Source organism: Erpetoichthys calabaricus, chromosome 1 (genome assembly GCF_900747795.2).
Source record: "Erpetoichthys calabaricus chromosome 1, fErpCal1.3, whole genome shotgun sequence".
Lineage (NCBI taxonomy): Eukaryota > Metazoa > Chordata > Cladistia > Polypteriformes > Polypteridae > Erpetoichthys > Erpetoichthys calabaricus.
In genome coordinates this window covers 65560876-65580722 of record NC_041394.2, presented here as the reverse complement: position 1 = coordinate 65580722, position 19847 = coordinate 65560876, and the positions used below count along the sequence as shown (strand labels likewise).

The following is a 19847-nucleotide window of genomic DNA, read 5'->3' as shown; positions in this document are numbered from 1 at the left end:
AGTGAAGTGAACTTGTGATATCACTTTTTTCTGCATTTGTACCTGCACTTGTGGAGTTTGCTTGAATTTTCCTATTTACAGCCTCCCTTGTCAATTCAAAATACAGTGGAACCTCGGGTCACGAACGTCTTAGACCATGTACAAATTGGGTTACGACCAAAAAGTTCGCCAAACTTTTACATCTGTTCACGACCACACACTCGGGTGACGAACAAGCCAGTTTCCCTTCCGGTTCGTACGCGCCGATGATTTCCGCACATGTTCAGTCTCTCCCTGTGCATTCCCTGTGAAGCGAGCGAGAGAGTGAGAGAGCCCAAGCAGAAGAAGTAAACATTACAGAAAAAGTAAGTAAACATTTAGTTTACTATTACACTGTGCATTCTGTGGTATTATTAACTATTTTTGTGCTTAAAATTCTTTAAATATATACATACATACAGCTCGTACAGTCCGGAACGGATTAATTATATTTACATACAATCCTATGGGGGAATTTACTTCGGGCCACGACCAAATAGGGTTGCTACCAGAGTTTTGGAATGAATTACAGTCGTGACCCGAGGTTCCACTGTATTCCAATTTGAGTTAGGAAAGTAGTGTGCCTTATTCGTTGAGAAGCCTGTCTAGAACCCTTAAGGTTCCAGGCATATTCCAAGTGATTGACTCTTTTTGCATAATATTATGTGCTACATAAGTATAAGATCAAAACTCTTATTTGGAGTCAATTGATTTTGTGCTGAGGAGCAACAGACTCAGCTGGTTTGGGTGTGTAGAACAAAAATCAGAGGGTGAATGGATGAAGAGATGCACCAAGATAGAAGTGAATGCCAAAGAAGATATGATTGGAGTTGATGTCAGATTGTATGAAAAGAATGAGACTCGGCTAAAGTGATACCAAACACCATGGAGGAACAAGATATGGGTGGCATCCGGCTAACCTAAGTAACCCCCGAAAGTGAACGTTAAGCCAGAGATGATAATAAATGTTAATACCCATCCCCTATGATTACACTTACACTTTACTCTCTTCTTACACCGTGAAAGTATGAAGAAGAGGTTTTAGAACTATGGATGTCATACAGAGGTGAATGAATTCTTTCAACTAGCCAAGGTGACTGCTTTATGAGCAAAGATATTGAAATGATGAACCTTTCTTCTTTTCATTACCAGTTTGTGGTAGAATTTTTAGACCCTTCTATTTATTGTCCCATTAGTTAGGTGCAGTTTGTATTTAAGATGGACAGGTATATTGCTAGACCAAACCATGTTGCAGGATGTTAGCATATTTTGTGTAAAAGCTTTATAGACCTAGACCAGCACAAGCACACATTATAGCAGATAAAAAGTCTTCAGTTGAAAGAAGCAAAAGCATTTCTTCTTCAGCATTCTTGCTAGGTTTGGATAGGTGGTGCCTCAGTAGCATACAGTCACATTTATTCAGATGTTTTCACGATAAGGTATCAGTTATGTTGAATATGTGGCTAAGAAAATTTTAGCAAATTTTTCTGAGCAGTAATACGTAGAAATTAGCAGGACTGTAGCCTATCCTTGTGTTTGATGTGTCATCTTAACCACCCTCTGATTTTCACCTGTTTTTATGCTCCGGTCACCTTAATAATTTTGAATACATTTTCCTACAGCCTGTAACCTTTTGGTTAATTTAGTAAATCCCATTTTGCTATTTGACAGTTGTGTTAGCCTTGAGTTTTTACAGAATCTTTGGGGTTTCAATGTTGTCTACTTCAACATCCAACCAAGCCAGTGCTTTAGAGAGGTGATTGAGATTATAAACTTGTACATGTTAAGACATATATAATTTCAAATAAACTGAGGTCTAAACAGTCAAAAAGCCCTTAACTTTAGTTGTAAATATCATGAAGCCAGGATCGAAGGAACATATGTCAGTTTTATGTATGGTGTGCATTTCAGATTTTTTCTTGCCCTCCCTGATCATTAAATATTTTTTCAGTGCAGTTTAAAAAAAAAAAAAAAAAAACTAAAAGTTTAATGGCACAGTGATCAAAACAAAATTGCCAAAATGTTGAGTAGTATTTAGTAGAGTTAATCTGTTCCTTGTGTTCCTTGAAAGTTAACTGAAAAATCCTGGCTTGTGATTCTGGTTAATTTTGACCTTAACATTAATTATTTTTTCTTTAATGAGTTAAATATATATTTTTTATGAAGCATCTTTTACAATATGTGAAGAGCTTTATTGGATTCTTCTCCTTACAATTTTGTGTATTTATTAATTATTTAATATTCATACCTACTTATTTCAGGATTGCCTGTCAAGTCTGACACAGAGCCCAATTACTCACAATGGATTAATTTAGAATTGCCAGTTAATCTAATTTCCACATCTTTGAGCTGGGAATGGGGACCATTGTAAATACTTGGAGGGAGGACATGTTATTTCCACACAGTTTAGTGACTAGTCAAACACTTTAGCCCTCAGAGCTAATTCTAGCAATGTGAGAATGACAGCATAAGAAAATTGTGTGTCACCACCTGAAGAAAATACATTACGAAATTGAGTAATACAAGTAAGGACTCCAGATAACGAAAGTTGCAAGGCTAGGTGAAAGTTTGCTAAGAAGGGTGTAAACAGACATTGAAAAAACAGATTGCTAGCTTCAGAATATTTCAAATCTGCCTCTCAAAGTTTGTGCAGGTTGTTTTAAAGGCAAATAGTGTGCAGAAAAAAACAAGTTTGCCTACTTCAGATTTATCAAATATACAGTAGCTTGTCATAGGGTGGCTTTATCAAGTGCATTGAGGAAAAATGCAAACATAGTGCGACCACTTTTATTTTTATTTGGTAAATCTATGTTAGATAGTTATACATAGTTGTTTCACTGTTTCTTTTGTAATCATATAAAGGGGATGTGAAGCTTATCAATTCACAAACAACTCTTGCCTTTTTTTTTTTTGTTCTGACCACAACCTATCTAAACGTTTCTTTGACCTATCTAAAGAGCTAGTTTGCTTTCTCAAGAGTTGCTCCCAGACTTCTTTTCTGTTTGCTCATATGTTATGTTCTGCTTTTTAAAACAAAGTGTCTGATGCGGAGGAGGAAGGAAATGGAGGCTGCACCCAGGCGACAGATCGTTTTCTTGTTCCTCCTTTTCTTCTCGCCCATCTTATTTCCTTTCATACAGTGCTGGTGGTCTTCCTGCAGCATAAGATTGCTTCATTGCTTCCGCTTTGGTATACGTTTTGCAGATTGCAGCTGTGCAATAAGGTAGTTGTGTAAATTCCTCTAGATTTTATTGATTTATGATCATTGGAGTTGGAATTTTGCCCAGTGATAATCTTCACACCTACGGTTAGCTACTTATATTTTTATTGATTGGCACCATGATTTCAACCAGCAATTAACATTTCAAAAGAAAGCAATATTGTCAGCTCTAAGAGATTGTTTGTGTTCAGCCTTAACATAAATTCAACAATTAGAAGCACAATTGTGGGACAAGTATACAACACAAAGATGATCTATCATTGGAGGTTTAGTCTGTATAAATCATTCCAACAAGAATGACCTAGCAGTTGAGTCAGTATTATGCTGAAGCAAGCTAGATATTACCATCAAAGCATTATGTCAAAATAAGGTTGCCTTCTTTTTTCTCATTATATGTTTATTTTGTGCATGACTGAAATTGGGGTTTATAGTTGAAGACGATGCAAGCAAAATATCAGTGTCTGAAGTTTGTCATCAGTAAAAGGAATTACCAGAGCTCATTACCAAATGATTTTTTTTGTTAAATCATGCATGCAAATGGATAATTTCTTTGCCTGATTTATTTATAATCATATGTTATAAATGTCAGTCAAGTCTATGTCTGGTAGAACAGTTCCAACTGATGAGAGAACATCAACTTTTTTATCCTGATTGCTTTTTCCCATTTATAGACCATCTAAACAATCTTCTGCTGTGAAATATGTGCATGAAAAAGGGTTGTTTGGCAGTAGGTATTGTCAGCAAAAAAATGGCTTATTGAAGATGAATTGAACTGAGTAATTTTATCAATACTTAAAAGTCAGGGACATTGTATTGTTTCAATATTCTTTTCATGAGCAGTTTTTGAATCCCAAACATGACAGAAAAGTTTTGCATATGTCAGTGTAGAACATTTTTGCAATGGCACTGTTAATTGGTAGTTTCAGATGTATCCTTTGAGTCACACCAAACTAACTCCCTGTGATGTATTCAAAAAAAAAATTAAATTCTCCCTGTCAAAGGTTGGTTCCTTGCATTTATTTTGAGAGATTAGAAACACCAAAAGTAGCGAAAGATTGGAAGTTGTATATTGGTAAGGGTAGAGCATAGTTGGTAATGGTGTAAATTCAGTCATTGATTCTTTCATGTTTCGATTGATAATATCAACACAAACAGTATATGCGAGATGTTGGAGGCAGATGATCTCTAGTAATCCCTCCTATGACACTAATGATGTACATTGCACTAAATTCTGCAGGGTCATCTTGCCCATGTCTTAGACCTCACTACAGACAATGTTTAAAAAAAGAAAAGCAAGAAAGGAGCAAAAAATTACTAACAAAAGAATAGAATTTATCAGCCCTTGTCAGAAAATTCAAAATTCAGTAAATTAAATGGATATACAGTAGTAAAGCCTCAAGTTATGTAAATTTAACTTAACTGATTCATTCACAGTGGTATGTGGTGCAGTGAGAATGAAGAAAGCATGTTCCCCACTGCATTCTCATTCACTCACACTCAGTGCTGCACAAGAAAGAGCAAGACATGCACTAGTCTACATACACTCAGGCTCATCCACAGCGGAAGGAAAAGAAGAGAGATGCACTCCTCTGTATACATTTGAACTTTCTTGCTCAAACTTAGTTTTCCATGTCGTATGAACAAAGCAGTTGCGCACCTGCTATTCTCTCTCTCTCTCTCTCTCTCTCTCTTGTGTGAGAAAAAATAAGACACACGCTCTCACCATGGGAAGTGGTATGACATCAGTAATCTGGATCTGGTACTGGTACTTTCACCTGGACATCCATAACGTAGCTGAAAATTGCAGATACAGCTTCATGCAGAATGTTTCATCCTGCTGCTGTCCAAACAACCTACACTACTTCTTCTTTCGGCTGCTTTAGTGGTTACCACATCGGACCATCTTCTTCCATATCTTTCTGTCCACTGTATCTTGTTCTGTTACACCCATCACCTGCATGTCCAAACAACCTACACTAACCACATAAAAAAGATGCAAAAACAAAACTAAGCTATCAATTTGTTTGAAGCTTAACACATCACAACAGTTGAAAGTTTTTGTAGCTCTTATTGGCACTGCTTAAATTGAATAAAGATCCCAGTTATTTTAATTGTATCTTTATTAAAATATACTAGTAACCTGACTATGGTTGGGTTACCCCTTATACTAAGCTCTGCTAGTATGATCTTCATTCACCAGGGAATGTAATGGAATAGGGGGACATCAACAATGGATGAGCTGTATAAATGTTATACCATAGGGTAAAGCAATATGTAAATTGTATCCCTTTCTGATGTGTAATTTTGAAAATACCTTAAACCCTTTCACCTGAATGTAGATCAATAGCAGAAAACTCCATATTTCATCCAATGTGACTGTTTCGCATTGCAGGGTGGATCTCTGATCTTGACATTACATGTATATATTTTAAAGGAGAAGTTGTTATGCCCTAGGAGTCATAACTTGCATCATTTGTTTGCTTAGCTTAATTCCTGTTTTGTAGATAATGCTGCTGCCAGCATTTGTCCACTCCTGCCACTCCTCTCCTTATTTCCAATTTTACATACTGCAAAGATCATTTCAGCTGTTCTACACATGAACATATTTAGAACTACAATGTGGTGGGCACTTTTTTGGCATTGTTAGATAGTTTATTAGCATGTGCAGGTCTAGACTGAGCAAGTTTAATGTATTATTTCTGATTATATTTCAGGCTGGGACAGATGGTGCAAGTATAGGGAATTGCCCATTCTCTCAAAGGCTGTTCATGGTTCTCTGGCTGAAAGGTGTGACTTTCAACGTTACCACTGTGGATATGAAAAGGCAAGCACAACGATCAAGGATTCAGTGATACTGCTTTTTTCTCACTTTGGTAACTTGTGCAATTACATGCCATTCATAAATTGTTCGCCCTCGTTGTCTTCAATTTTGTTCAGTTTAACTTTATTTACTTGTTTTTTTTGCACATTCATATTTATTATAGCAAAAAAAAAAAAAAAAACATTTTTAATTTTTTTTTCCTTAATGTGTGCATACACTAGGCAATTTTTCTCACATGTCACAACATGGGGACTTTGGCCACCATCACACTTAAAAAGTATTTTGTAGTAATAGACAATCGGATACACTTTGTGATTTGACAGGCTCATGAAACGTACTTTTAAACAATCTTAAGCGAGAGTGCATGGCAAGATCATTGGGTAACACTTAATTGTGTCCTTGCAATTTGATACTGTGAGGAATGATATTATATTTTTCTGTATCTCAACTTTTTTTTTTTTCCTTTTTCTTCAGAAGTATAGGAAGAGATACTAGATAATGAATGGTTCCCTTGCCCCCGCTTTACCAGTTTGTCTTCTTTTTCATGTATTCACAAACATTTTGCAGCCATGCCTGAAAATGTATAAACACAAGAGTCACTTCTGATTTTGTCAGTTGGAATTGAAACATAGATGAAGTTTGCACAACTTCTCACACCTAACAAACTATGCAGACAATGCCTTCCATTATTTTTATAACTTGTCAGAAAGCCACGGGGAGCACACAAGCCAATTAGATCACACTTTGATATAGCTCATATCTTGTGATTTTCTTGTTACTTTGTTCCAATTTCAAAAAACACTCAAGGATTTAGAACTCGGGGTAAAAAAAATCACATAGTGTAAACCTTCTTTCAGTTTTTTGTGCATTAGTAAACTGTTATGTTCCTTGTCTTTCATTTTTTTGTCACACATACATTATTTTTTTCCCTCTGTTTCATTCCATTTGTTTATAGGAAGCCAGAAATATTAAAAGATCTTGCCCCAGGAGCACAGCCACCTTTCCTGGTGTATGGATCAGAGGTCAAAACCGATACCAACAAGATAGAGGAGTTCCTGGAAGAAACCCTGTCCCCACCCAAGTATGTACCTTTCTTATAAAATGAATATAAAGTTTTGCTTTATGTGAAATGTTCCCATGCAGCAATTTGGTCGATACTCCTTTCTTCTTGTGAAGATTACTGCTTTTATTTCCCTGTCCTGTGTCAGCATGTTTCTGTGACTATTCCTTCATTTATCCACTATGATCTGAACAGATAATTTACTTATAATCTCGCCATACAGTTAAAAAATGTTAGTGTTTCTAAAAAGTATTATTGAACGTACTGCATATTACTGAGCATAAAAAGGGAACAATACAAGTTGTGATTTATTGTATAATGCTGATAAGTTTTGAACGTTTATTGAGGTATTCATTAATATATGACCTTTATCATTCAGGCATCGATTAAATGTTTTCCTCTTTAATCTGTAATACTAGGGTGTTGTACCATGTAACATCTTGCCTGAAGAAGGGGCCTGGGTTGCCTCGAAAGCTTGCATGTTGTAATCTTTTTAGTTAGCCAATAAAAGGTGTAATTATTTTGCTGGACTTCTCTTTAATCTGGAAAGTGTGGTTTTAAGCTGACAGCTGTTCTCAAGCCAAATTGTGTCAATAAAAAATACTTTATTATTTCTGCACTATAAATCATCCACATATTTTCTTATCCTGTTTAGTCTGTTATACAATAGCAGAAAACTGGAACCTATCAGAGCAACTTTGAGCATCAGGAAGATAAATTCTTTATTGAATGCTATCCAATTGCAGAGCATGTTCTTGTACAAACCCTCACTTACATCTGTATATCTTATATTTTGTTTCTCCATCAGTTAGGTACAACATGCAGAGTATTAGCAATCTTTTCCTTTGTGATGTTTAGGTCTCAATTTGGTTTATTTTGAGAGGTTTGTTGGCTCATGTTCTGTTTTTCTTATAAATTCATTTTTCAAATACACACGGATAAATGGAGAAAATATTGCATAAGAAAAATGCGCAGTTAAAAGTGATTCATCATTGATGGAAAAACACAAGGTACATTTGAAGTTGTTACATCAACAATTTCATCTCATTGTATTCTGAATCCAACCTGCAGTAAAGTTTCAGAGTGTATCAGGTGCTAAAAGAGATATTAAATTTAATTGACCACCTTAAACAAACTGTCCTTGTACAGTATTGTACAGTTATTTGTACTAGAGTGTAGCTGGGTGGCTGTCCTCAGCATTTGTGGTTGTTCATTAATAGTTTGGACTCTTCTGATGCGAGTAATTTATTTTACAAGCCAGTGGATCAGGTTATACCATTTTTCCTGAGTGGAAAAAACAGATGACTTAGTAATTCCTGAAAGTATGATTCACGCTCTTAATTTGGGTTTTAGTGTAATTTCCTTAAACCAATTTTGGAAAACATTATTCCTTGCTGTTCATTCCTTAATTTAGTAGTTTTCATATCTGATTCTAGGCACTGTCTCAGGCTGATGTTTTTCCTTCCATCATTTTTCCTGAAGCTGTATGGATTACATACACTGAAATATATTTTACTAAATTTGTATTATTCAAAAGTATATAAATGCTTTTCTTATTTTGCTTGTTATTGTCCAATGATAAGCTTAACTTGATTTAAATTAAAGATGAAAGAGCAGATTCTCTTCATGCCGATTGTTGAGTGGTGTTTTGTAGGAACAATGTACTAGTTTTCTTTTTCATTTTTTAATCCTCTTCTGGTAAAGTGTATTCTCCTTTTATTAATAATGAGTCTTTATTGTGTAGTTAAACCTGCTGCAGAGGAAAACATCTCTCCAAGCAGTGTCTGATGTAAGCTTGAATTTCTGCCTATACAAACATCCAGCCAGAAAGTTTGTTACATAATTAAAAATGAGTGCAAGATGTAAACTCTGAATTTAAAGAAATAGAAAATAAAAAAAAAATAGCAGAAACCAGAAGAGTTTGGTGAGTCACAAATGCAGAATTTGGAAACAACAGTTCTGGTTGGAAAGAAAAATTATGTGGAATGGCGGTCCTAGTCTTTTAATACTAAACCGCTCTTGGTGTTTTCTTTTCCTCTGCAGATACCCTAAGCTGGCAGCCAAAAATCCAGAATCAAATACAGCTGGAGTGGACATCTTTTCCAAATTCTCTGCTTATATTAAGAACTCTAACCCAGCAATAAATGACAGTAAGCAACTACACAAATTAATTCAGACAAGAGCCTAATTCATTCTAACTATAGACTTCTGGTGAAGTAGTATGGCAATAACAGCATATGACATTCGAAGATCTGTAACAGTGTTCAGACAGATTAGAGGTGTGATTTTTGCTATGAAATTATAAGCAACAAAGCAGCTGTTTTCAATGTATATCAAAAAATAAAATCAAAAGCACAGTATATACAGCAAATAAAGAAGAGTAAGCAGTATTGTTTGAGTTGTAAAATCATAAGTAACAATTTGCCATATTTTGTTAAAATTTAGCTCTACACATACTGAGACAAGTCAATTCATTACACAATATGGCACACAAAGATTTTCTAAAAGAGAACATTAACCAAAGTAGTTTAACCAAAAGGAGAGTCAACCATGGAAAAATAATTCAGCATTGGGTCTACAAAAGTTGATTGTGACTGCAGTATACATGTGTTTTACTGTAAAGTCAGGAGTCTGAGAATTCCCAGGCTAGTTACAGAGGATAATTTATTAATTTTGTGATGATGAAAGTTTAAGGAAAAGAAGTTGCACTTCTTGAGTTTTTCTGGTGATTTCAAAGGAAATAATTTTTTATTTTATTTTATTTATTTATTTTACAAATGTTGAGTTTCCAAACATCTAATCACTAAGGCCACTTAGACAGGTAATCATCTTTCTTGGGGCAGATGCACACTTAGTTATTTGTAAGATAGCTAGCACCTTTTTAGTCTCACAAACACATCAAACAGAGCCACCAAATAATTCTCTGAAATTGTTTTTCTTTTTTATTAATTTTTGTGAAATTATGCTGTTGCAATCAATACTTGCATTTTATTATTTTATAAAATGTTAAGAGAAATGCACTAAAATCCAGATCCAATACAAAAATACACACGGTATTCCTAAGGGTTTCATGGCTTTATGATTGGCCTGGACTTCTGGAAAAGCAAGTAGGGGCCTTTTTATTTCTTTTTTTCCAGATCTGCTAATTGTGTTGTAGTGACTACAATGTACACTTAAGATAGAGTGAAAAAATATAGATATCCTTAACTAAAAAATAATAGCTCCTGTTTGTCTGGGCATATATCACACTGTTGTATTGCTAAAATATTCATAATGTCTAATTAGCTCCCTCTTATTTTTTGTACCTAATGGCATGTAATAAATTATTAATAAAAATAAACATCCGTTCATTTATTTTCTAATCTTACACATGCTAATTAAATTTATTTTTAATAGAGGCAATACAGCTGCATATATAATAAAGATACCAGCAAGAAGAAATTGATTTAAGATTATCAGTATCTTATTTACTCATTAGAATACTTGGCTGTGGCCTGGATTTTTTATATGGAATTCACAGTCTATGTCTAATACAAGTGTCAGTAATTACAATGTGGATGTCTGTTTCGCAAAATGTGCTTGCCTCACATATTAATTACTTGGAAGAAGCAAAGAGTGAGGTGTAATGTCTGAAGAAGATGTTTAGTGTTTACCTTAAGATCTGAATAATATCTGAAAATGCATCCTGCTGAAATTTCTTGCATTATCTGATTTAACAGAGCTCACATAATGGGGAAAATGTGTTAAAACATTATTGAGGAGTCATTCTGCATATGAACGTTTTAAGCCTTAGTTTTAAGATTTAGTATTAAATTGGATTCTCACAGGAGTGCTGTTACTTTTTTCTCCATTGGCCTATATCATAACTTTATAAGAAACTCAACATGGGGCTGTTCCTGTACATTTTGTCGATAAGCTGGTAATGTTGAAATGAGCTAAAATAAAAGTCTGGAGTTGGACTGTCTCCAACTTGAGTTTATGAGTGAGAGTGTTTCAGATAATTAAACAGATTGGTTAACCACTGGTTCAAAAGTAGTAAAGATGAGAGTAGAGTCAAAGCAAAGACATACAATATAACTAACAAAGGACCACTCCTGGCGAAATATAGAGAGACTGTCACCACTATTTAGTCTGTGAATTTTCACTTTGGGCACACATTACTTCATTCTTGGAATATAATGTGGTTTTCAAAAACTGAAACATTTATTTTTATAGTAAAGTTTCATACACAGGATATAGCACAAAGTGTTTTACAGGTTGTCAAAGAAAAAGTTAATAGAAAAGAAAATTTTAAATTAAATAAGAATAATAATGTATTAAAACATACCAAAAATAAGTCAGTGTACACTTATATAAAATAGTCCCTGCAGAAGTTCCAAGGTTAAAACACTATCCAGTCCCCACTGTGAATTCTACCTAACACAACTGTTCTTAAGTGGTTCTTATAGTTTTTTATTCTTCATCTTCAAGGATTTGATACAAAAGACCTCATGGAAAGTTGGGGTATCTTCTTTCATTCAGACATGACAGGCGCTGCACAGTGCTTTGATCAGGAGTTTTATATTATTGCTGCCATTTATTTTAGCTTCCTTCAGTCAGTATGATTGATAAAGATTGAGATGACTTTCATCTTCCTTGTACAATATGCACAGTAATTCATCCTTCCATTTTTGAAAGCGCTTATACATTTTTCTACTGCTGTGCCACAGGATATGTTTGCTTTATGAAGTATCACCATTTCCTCACCCTGCTATGCTTAAAATATTGCTCAGGATAAGGTGCATTGAATATATTCAAAATGGTGTTTCCTTATGAATGTCGCTAATTTCCACAATATAGTTAAACTGATAAATAACAAACTTCTTGCTCTGTACTTACAATTACAGTAATCCCTCCTCCATCGTGGGGGTTGCGTTCCAGAACCCCCCACGAAAGGTGAAAATCCGCGAAGTAGAAACCATATGTTCATATGGTTCTTTTTATATATTTTAAGCCCTTATAAACTCTCCCACACTATTATAAACATTTCCCGCACAATTATACAGCATAAACCCTTTGTATTCTCTTAGATATTAGGTATGATTCGTTGAAATTATGTGTGTAAACACAGTTTATATACAGTAAAACCTAAATATTATTTTAAAGATATCGAGCGTCTCAGATATCACATATGTTACAGCCATTACGACAGACAGGCCACCAGCAATAAATACATACAATGCAAGAAAAATTGTATACAGTAAAATGTGTGTACAGTGACACTAAACTATGTACATGTAATAAGTACTGTACGTAGATAATTAATTATGGTTACTCACCAACAATGACACGACGACTTGTCCGATAACGATGAGTTTAATTTTACTGCACAACAAAGGATAGCGTTACAGCTCTTCTAAAGGAGCCTCTTCAGGTGACTGTGTAGCACCGCCGTTGTTCTTCTTCCAGCACTCTTCAATCCAAATCCATCCATTTTCCAACCCGCTGAATCTGAACACAGGGTCACGGGGGTCTGCTGGAGCCAATCCCAGCCAACACAGGGCACAAGGCAGGAACCAATCCTGGGCAGGGTGCCAACCCACCGCAGGACACACACAAACACACTCACACACCAAGCACACACTAGGGCCAATTTAGAATCGCCAATCCACCTAACCTGCATGTCTTTGGAATGTGGGAGGAAACCGGAGCGCCCGGAGGAAACCCACGCAGACACGGGGAGAACATGCAAACTCCACGCAGGGAGGACCCGGGAATCGAACCCAGGTCCCCAGATCTCCCAACTGCGAGGCAGCAGCGCTACCCACTGCGCCACCGTGCCTCCCCAATCCAAATCCCTAAAGCATATTCCATCTAGACTACTGCCTTATCACATCCACTTGCAACTCGTTTTGCGCCCTGGTTAAAGGACACTGCGGCCGTAGATCTTATATGCTTTTCCTCCTTTTTAAATAAAAAGAATCATGGACTCATTGATGCCGTAATGGTGTCATGCAGCGGTGTGGCTGTTCCCTTCCTTCAACATATCCAAAACTTTTACCTTTTCTGCAATCATTTGCATCTTCTGTTGGCGCTTGGACACGGCCCCTGAAGCAGTAGCAGGAGCACGTTAATGCTGAATGAGTGAGATGAGACTTCCTGGTTAATGCAGCACTCCGTCGCTGAGCCAATCAACACACAGGAACTTAACTGTGTGCTCTGATTAGGTAGCTTCTCAGTCATTCGCCAATAGCGTCCCTTGTATGAAATCAACTGGGCAAACCAACTGAGGAAGCATGTACCAGAAGTAAAAAGACCCATTGTCCGCCGAGACCTGCGAAAAATCAGCGTTATATATTTAGATATGCTTACATATAAAATCCGCGATAGAGTGAAGCCACGAAAGTCGAAGCGCGATATAGCGAGGGATTACTGTAACTGTAAACATTAAATTTCCCAAAGTAGTCAATAGTACACTTGAAATTATTATTATTATAGTAAATTTGGCTAATTCCTTTAGCCAAACTGACTTACAAGATATAGTTTTCATTGTTTGCATAATTCTTTTTACAGTTGAAGCATAGGCAGGGTAAGTGACTTGTCAAGTAGTTAGTTGGAGGTAGGAACTGAATTGTAAACTTGTGATATAAACTTATGTATTTTTAGCCACTACACCACAATTAATTTATAGTAATAGATTTATACTTTTAAGTTTCCATATTTCAGTCATTTTCAACTTCTGCACAAGATTTCTGTGATCACTCTCTGAAGGTATAATTAAATCATTTTTTGACATAGATAAATGTGTATTTGTTCCTGATTTTTTTTTTTTTTTTCAGGTTTTAATCATTTTTATTTTTGATTTCCAGATTTAAAATTATATGCTTGAAATACATAATAGTTGTAGTAATAAGATGGATGTAACTAAATTTGAGGATTTTATGAATTATGTTTGATGGTTTATACACGTTAAATAAATTTTAAACTGCTGTAGAAAATGTCATCACAAGTTACTAGCACTGTGGTCCAGTGAATACAAAATCTTGAAGCAACAGTATTTAGTACTTAGTTGTAAAGTTAGCCCACATTAAATACAGTATCCAATATTCATATCTTTGTCCGACTTCTCCACTGTAGAACTAAATGAAGAGGGTCTTGCTGTTATATTAAGAAAAGGTTTGGTTCAGCAAACTTGACTACAGCAGAACACTTCTTTTTATACTCGTTCAGAAGTTTATACAAGCTGGTCATTGTCTGATGAATTAGAAAAGGGTATATGCAAAATGTTTTGTGTAATCCGAGGAATTAATTTACATTTGCTGGACCATTGTCACTTCTGTTATTTTTGTTTAACTGATACAGAAATCATAGGCTCTCTCTTTTTTATGAGACACTTGAAACTTGTTCATGACTTCTTGGTTAACCATTGTACAGCCAGGGAATCAAAGTGGAAAGTATTCTCTTAGCCTCTTAAGACTTACCCTCCAGTTCCCCTCCTAGACACCTGACCATTTTATTATACACGTAAGAAATGAGAAATGTTTAAAGATTCAATTAAATTTATTTCACAGAATTTTACTTTTTTGTAGCTCATGAACACAGTTTACAAATGGATTAACTTCAAAAGCTCTTTGTCCTCGATTGTAGCAAAAGCTTAACTCTGTGGTGTAGTGAGTAACAGGAGTGTATAATCTCCCATATTCTCTTTAATTATCCGTGATAGAAAAAGACAAACCATGTTTGCTTTATTACTGACACTTGATGTTGGTGGAAAGAAATATGGAATTCAACAGTTCCATTGCAACCATATCAAAATTTCTTTCTTCTGACTTTCTTTTTAGACTTGGAGAAAGGTCTCTTGAAAGCCTTGAAGAAGCTAGACAATTATCTGAATACTCCTTTACCAGATGAAATTGATGAGAACAGTGCAGAGGATGATGCTGTATCTCATCGCACCTTCCTGGATGGGAATGATCTTACACTTGCAGATTGTAACCTGCTTCCAAAGCTGCATATTGTCAAGGTGAGATGCAACAGCTCAAAATATAAATAAATAAGTTAGTTCCTGCATTATGTTGGACAAACTTAAGTTGTTGTGCGTGTCCAGCTCTAATCCTGGGGAACCCTGTATCTGTAGCATTTTGTTAAAACCGGTTACCCTATCAGTAAATCATTTTACCTATAAGTGATCTGTTATTTATTTACATGCTCTTTTTTATTCTACGTTCAGAAAAAAGTAGTAGTATGAGACTTACATTTCTAAAAAATGTAGAAATATTAATATTTTTGCCATAGATTTTAAATTCTTAACTCTTTTTTGTCATTTTCCTATTAATTGACCCTTTATGTGGGTTTTTGTCCCTTAATTACATTCTATTAATAAGTATTAGCAACAAGTGAAGTAGACACCAGTGCAAAACACTGAATGCTAAAAGACTGCTGGTTCATCAGTGTCCAATCCACTAGCACTGTAACTTGTAAATGAAAGCTTAAATAATCAGAACATCTGGAAACATACAGTGGAAATCATGATGATGATAAAAATCTTTAAAACCAATCTCCATGTAACATACAAAAACTATGTTCCGATAAATTTTGCAAACCCAGTTTTGAAATTTGTATTTTTAAGCCTTTCATCATTCAGTGTCATTTTTGTTGGGTTATAAATTGATCTATTTGTATGGAATGATTACAATGAAAATTAATAAAATAAAAATATTAAAAAAAAAAAATCATTCAGTGTCATTTGCTGTGATGTCTGCTTCATTCATTGTTAATTGTTATTATTACAGTACAATTAAGGGAAAAAACTTCATAGAAAAAGGTGACCTAACAGGAACATAACTTAAAAGATATACAAACTTAAACTATGGCAAACATTTGAATATTTCTACATATGTTCTTAATTTAACTGTCATCAACCAGAAGCAGTAGCAGAAAGACAGCAGATGATCCGACAGCATCTCTTTAGTATGCGTTCAGCCGCCCCCTCTACACAACACAAGCAGTGTTATACGTCCTGTATTGTTTTTACAAAAGTTTTAAAGTAAAAGTGAAAATAATGCATATGTAACAATTCCCATTAAAATAACAATCTCTTTAAATTGTATATCCGGTAAACCAAACCCAGGGGTGGGCGAGTGAAGTGAGCAGGGGCGGAGCCCCCTAGTTGAATAAAAAATAAAGTTAAGTCAGCTCATCAAGTCAAGTGAGTGCGAGATTCTGGATACATGAAATAATTTGTAGCTGAAGCAAAGTATATCTGTTTACACATCCATTAATGTAGTCACAATTGGATGCCACTTTACCACGTTGAGAAACAGGTGTGAAGGTGCTGGTAATGGATCACACACACCACATTGAAAGTTGTTCAGAAATAGTTAGTAATTACATTTAACATGAATGGAAAGGGAAATACATTCCTATCCACGCAACACTCAAATCGTCAGAAAAGAAAAATGAATGTCATGTAGGGTGGTGGTAGCAAGTGTGATAAGCTACAGAAGAGTGGCCAGCACACCTGTGCAGCTTTAAAAAGGTGGTGCATTAGAAAGAGCAGCATGTGTGAAGTTCAGCTATTGTCCTTCTCATGTGAAAACTCGAATTTACTTTGTGACAAAATGTGCGGGTCATCAATAACACCTCAAAGACCATCACATTGAGCACAGGGGCCCCACAAGGGTTTGTGCTCAGCCCGTTGCTCTTTACCCTGCTGACCCACGACTGTGTACCAATCTACAGTTCCAATAACATTGTCAAGTTTGCGGACGATACAACCGTGGTCGGCCTCATCACCAACAATAACGAAGCCAACTACAGGAACGAGGTGAGCCAACTGGTCCAGTGGTGTAAAGACAACAATCTCTTCCTGAACATGGGAAAGACCAAAGAGATTGTGGTCGATTTCAGGAGAGGTCATTCACATCACCCCCCACTGACCATCGATGGTGCAGCTGTGGAAAGGGTGAGTAGCAACAAGTTCCTGGGGACGTACATCTCCAAAGACCTCTCCTGGTTAGATAACACCACATCACTGGCCAAGAAAGCTCATACCCGCCTCTACTTTCTACGCAAACTGAGGAGAGCACAAGTTCCACCCCCCATCATGTGCTCTTTCTACCGGGCCACAATTGAGAGCATCATCACCAGCTGCATCTCTGTGTGGTATGGAAGCTGCACTGCCTGCTCTAGGAAGTCTCTGCAACGCATAGTGGATGCGGCCAGTAAGATCATTGGTGCCCCACTGCCCTCCCTCAAGGACATTTTCCACACCCGTCTCACCTGTAGAGCCATCAGCATTGCTGGTGATTCCTCCCACCCCTTTCACTCCCTTTTTAGCCTCCTCCTCTCAGGGAAAAGGTACCGGAGCCTTCAGGCCCGCTCCACAAGACTATCTAATAGCTTCATCCACAAAGCTGTCAGGATGCTGAACTCTGTCCACTACCTTCCCCCACTGCCCCCTGCCCCTGGACCGTAACCCTACCTCAGCTGGTATTATATAAAGACTCCATATTACATCTGCTGCTAACTGTTTGTCTTTTTGCACATCTCATAAGCTACTCTATAATGAACCTTCTCATTTTTTACTGTAATTGGCTTTTGCACTAATGACTATTGCACATTGTACACAGGTCTACTTACAAGTTCTAATGTTATTTATCTTATATGTTATACTTCTACACTTTATATTTTATTGTACTATGAAGATGAGAAACAGTATTTCGATTCTCCTGTATGTTCTGCACATACACTGAATTGGCAATAAAAGGCAATTTGATTTGATTTGACAATGTGAGAATGTCATCCCTTTTTTGACTTTTTTTTTCTTTACTACAAGTTAATAGCTGTGTTTTGTGCAGATAAAACTGAGCAAACATTGAGGATTTATTTTATTGCCAGGTGTAAATGTAATCTGCCTAAATTATAAATGGATATAATCCATATGTGAAGTACATGTTTAAGGGATTATTTCAGTAAATTAACAGTCATGGCGGATCTTATGTAACATATTTTGAATGTTGAAGTGGGCTACTTTACAAATGCCCAAGGGCTGGATCTGGCCCAAAGACATTGCATTTGACACCCCTAAATTAGAGGTACAATGACTCCCTGATTTAGAAACTGGTTGGAAAAAAAACTTGAAGCTTCAGGGGGTCTTCCAGGGCTGTGATTGTATAGCACTGTGCTTTTCCCTCTCCTGCCCTCTAGTGATCCTAATGCATATTGCAAGGGTGGGGTCAGTACTTTAAGTTATCTTGCTTTCCTTATTAGTCTTATTCTGCAAAAAGTAATTTCTCTGTCTTCTCGCTTGTTTTCCAGGTGGTGTGCTTGAAGTACAAGGGCATTGAGATTCCTTCTACACTAAAAGCCGTCTGGCGTTACTTGAATGCAGCCTATGAAAGAGAAGAGTTCTCCTCAACATGTCCCGACAACAAGGAAATTGAGTTAGCATATGCTTCTGTGGCTAGATAAGATAAGATATCTTTCAGACATAGGTGATAGAATGGCCAGGTTAAGTTTTTGAATCAGTTACAGAACCAGTTTACTCAAAATGGGAAGTTTTGCTACATTCCCAAATCTGCAAAACTGGAAATCAGTTCTGCAGCTTTTTCCAAGGTTTGCTGTTCACAAAACAATAATACTCAAAACAGACATTCCTAGTTTCCGATTTGTTAATCATTATATATTTATAGTCCTTAGGGAGTTTTGGCCACTGTGGCTAAGACTACCAATCATATAATTCCAGAAATTTGAAAATGTACTATGACAATAAATTCATTAAAAATATTTGTGCCTTTTGTTATACTTATTTAATTGTTATTGATCAGAAGGATTTAAAAGCAAGTAAGGATTCTTTTCACATTTCTCATAGAAGTATAGTTTGGCACTTATTTGTTTATGTGCACTTACAGAGTAGCGTAGAGATTTCTTAATTTCCACTAAAATAATTACAATATGTGATAAATATTCCTTTTTTTTAGACTCTATCAGACTATGTCATTTGAAAATTATTATTTTTTTTTTTATAATCATTGAAAAGAAGTTTGTATAAACGCGTAATTGAAATAAATTATAAAAAGCATCATTTGTGTTTCTTGATTGTATTAAAGTGCATATAATATTACACTGCAGCATGTAAATAGCTGAGTTTGGTAGTTTTGTTAAATGGTCAAGGTTTTCCTATGTTGTATATTTGCAAGTTCAAATTACTGACTTGTTAATGGTGTTCCCGTTCATCTAATTCATAACAGCTTTGTTGCAAGCATCCTTGAGTAGTTTTGGATGATGGCCAGCTCTGTAACCAGCTAATTAATTATGATGTTTCATTTTGTATTGGATCAATACAAGGGGCCGTTGTTATATATGAATTTAAAAACATTTGGGAAGTTGATAAAAGCACTGTCTGCTCACACACATTGTGTACTGCTATGGCACAGAACTACTTGATGAACATGGTCACACTAAGGTCAACATCTACATTATTTTGGCCTACTTTAGAAGTGCCAGGTTTGCGTGAAGGGAGAATTGTTTGACTGTTTCGTGTGGATCAAATCAGATGAGCAAAATCTTCAAGGTGCCAGTGCTAACCACTCTGGCAGGCATAGTTGTTAAGGTACATTGAACTTCATACAGCAGGGTTGCCAGTTCAGTCCTTAACTTCAGTCCTTATTCTAAAGGCTTAGTCAAGTAACAGTAGTTGTTAGGTGATAAGCGATCAAACATTTGTGTCAAAGGGATAATGTCCTGTA

The 19847-nt window shown here is 36.0% G+C and overlaps 1 protein-coding gene across 1 annotated transcript in view; it reads left to right on the top strand.

Moving 5' to 3' along the window:
* Nucleotides 1-18883, top strand: part of clic1 (chloride intracellular channel 1) — a 57900-nt gene extending 39017 nt beyond the window's left edge. Inside the window, exons 2-6 of the mRNA XM_028801164.2 lie at nt 5953-6062; nt 7015-7140; nt 9163-9269; nt 14940-15121; nt 18418-18883. Of these exons, the coding sequence (XP_028656997.1) occupies nt 5953-6062; nt 7015-7140; nt 9163-9269; nt 14940-15121; nt 18418-18570 (678 nt within the window). The 3' untranslated portion in view covers nt 18571-18883. The remainder of the gene's footprint in view (nt 1-5952; nt 6063-7014; nt 7141-9162; nt 9270-14939; nt 15122-18417) is intronic.
* The last annotated feature ends 964 nt before the right edge of the window (nt 18884-19847 follow it).